Below are 1,384 nucleotides of genomic sequence, written 5' to 3' on the forward strand. Positions count from 1 at the left end.
CTGCCCACTGGACCCACCTCTGCTCTTTGCCTGGAGGTTTGAAGCTGGAGTGGCTGTCCTTCACCAGAGCCGATGCTCTGGGAGTAGCAGCCTGATGGAGAAGGGAATTTGGCCCATGTGGCTGGTGGGATGGGCTGAGCCCTACCGATTTCCACTGCCCAGGCTCCTGCTGGCTAAGTGTGGCAGTGGGTGGTGGGAAAGGAGGTGGTGGTTTGGGCTGCACAGATCACCGGTGTCAGCTTCCAGCCCTAGGGCTCCTTCCTGCCAGCCAGCACCCCTAGCACGGGTATGAGCTGGGCTAGTTGTCAGTGGCCCGGACAAGCTGTTCAGGTCACAGCGCTAACTTTCCAGCAAGACCTTCCTAGTCAGGGCTTTGTGGCTTTCTTGAGTCCCTCTGGGCAGAACAAGGAGTCCTGATAGGCTTTTATAAAGTATAGCTCCTTGTACTGATCACAGTTATGCTGCTCAGGAGCAGCAGGAGTGGGAACAGAACCAGCAGCTGTGGCTCTAGTGCTGCAGAGCAGTCTGGAGTCAGTTATCCACGGCATTCATGTTGCCCTTCTTTCTCCTAGTCATGCCTTCTGCCCCTTACTGGGTCATCTCCACCGACTATGAAAACTACTCGCTGGTTTACTCCTGCACCAACATCCTCTGGCTCTTCCACATTGACTACGCCTGGATTATATCACGGGCTCCCGAGATGCACCCAGAAACCGTGGAGCACCTGAAGAGCGTTCTCAAGTCCTACAAGATTGACACCGAGAAAATGATGCCCACGGATCAACTTAACTGCCCTCCTGAGATGTAACTCCCAGCACGCAGCGACACAGCGCCAGACCAGCGATGAACTTTGTTGCTTTATTGCCCATTAGAATTTCTCTGTGTAACAGAGAAATGTAATAACCCTTTTGCTAACGGTAGTTTGCCAGCCCCGAGTTACTCCTTGCTGTCATTCCCTCTATCGCTCTGCCCACTTTTTGTCTCACTCTGACTTCTGCAGAGTAACTGACTGATTCAGAGCTAATGGGTGAAGAAGAGAAACCCTGACGTGCAGACGTGAAGTTCTGCTGTTGCTGTGAGTCCTCCACTATGTGGTTGGGAAAGGGTATGAGATGTGATGTGCAAGTCCTAGTCCCAGGGAAAACCTTTTATCAGATGCCCCCAGGTTGGTTTCCCGTTTTTGTCTTGATGCTCCTGTGCCTGCTAGGAGTCTACAGCGTCTGAGCTACATCATGGGCAACAACCAGGAATGGGGGGTTGGCCCTGCAGCACGGGAACTGAGACTGGGGGTCTTTCATGTTTTGTGGTGCAGGCCTGTAGATGCATATTCCTGCCAAGTCAGCAGACTTCCTTGCTAGAAATCAGATCTGGCCCTTCATATTTA

At 52.6% G+C, this 1,384-nt stretch overlaps 1 protein-coding gene across 1 annotated transcript in view; it reads left to right on the forward strand.

Annotated features, from left to right (window-relative positions):
- APOD (apolipoprotein D) overlaps positions 1-972 on the forward strand; it is a 5,007-nt gene extending 4,035 nt beyond the window's left edge. The window contains exon 5 of the mRNA XM_010157670.1: positions 573-972. Within this exon, the coding sequence (XP_010155972.1) occupies positions 573-808 (236 nt within the window). The 3' untranslated portion in view covers positions 809-972. The remainder of the gene's footprint in view (positions 1-572) is intronic.
- The last annotated feature ends 412 nt before the right edge of the window (positions 973-1,384 follow it).

Source organism: Eurypyga helias, unplaced genomic scaffold (genome assembly GCF_000690775.1).
Source record: "Eurypyga helias isolate BGI_N326 unplaced genomic scaffold, ASM69077v1 scaffold34758, whole genome shotgun sequence".
In the NCBI taxonomy this organism is placed as follows: domain Eukaryota; kingdom Metazoa; phylum Chordata; class Aves; order Eurypygiformes; family Eurypygidae; genus Eurypyga; species Eurypyga helias.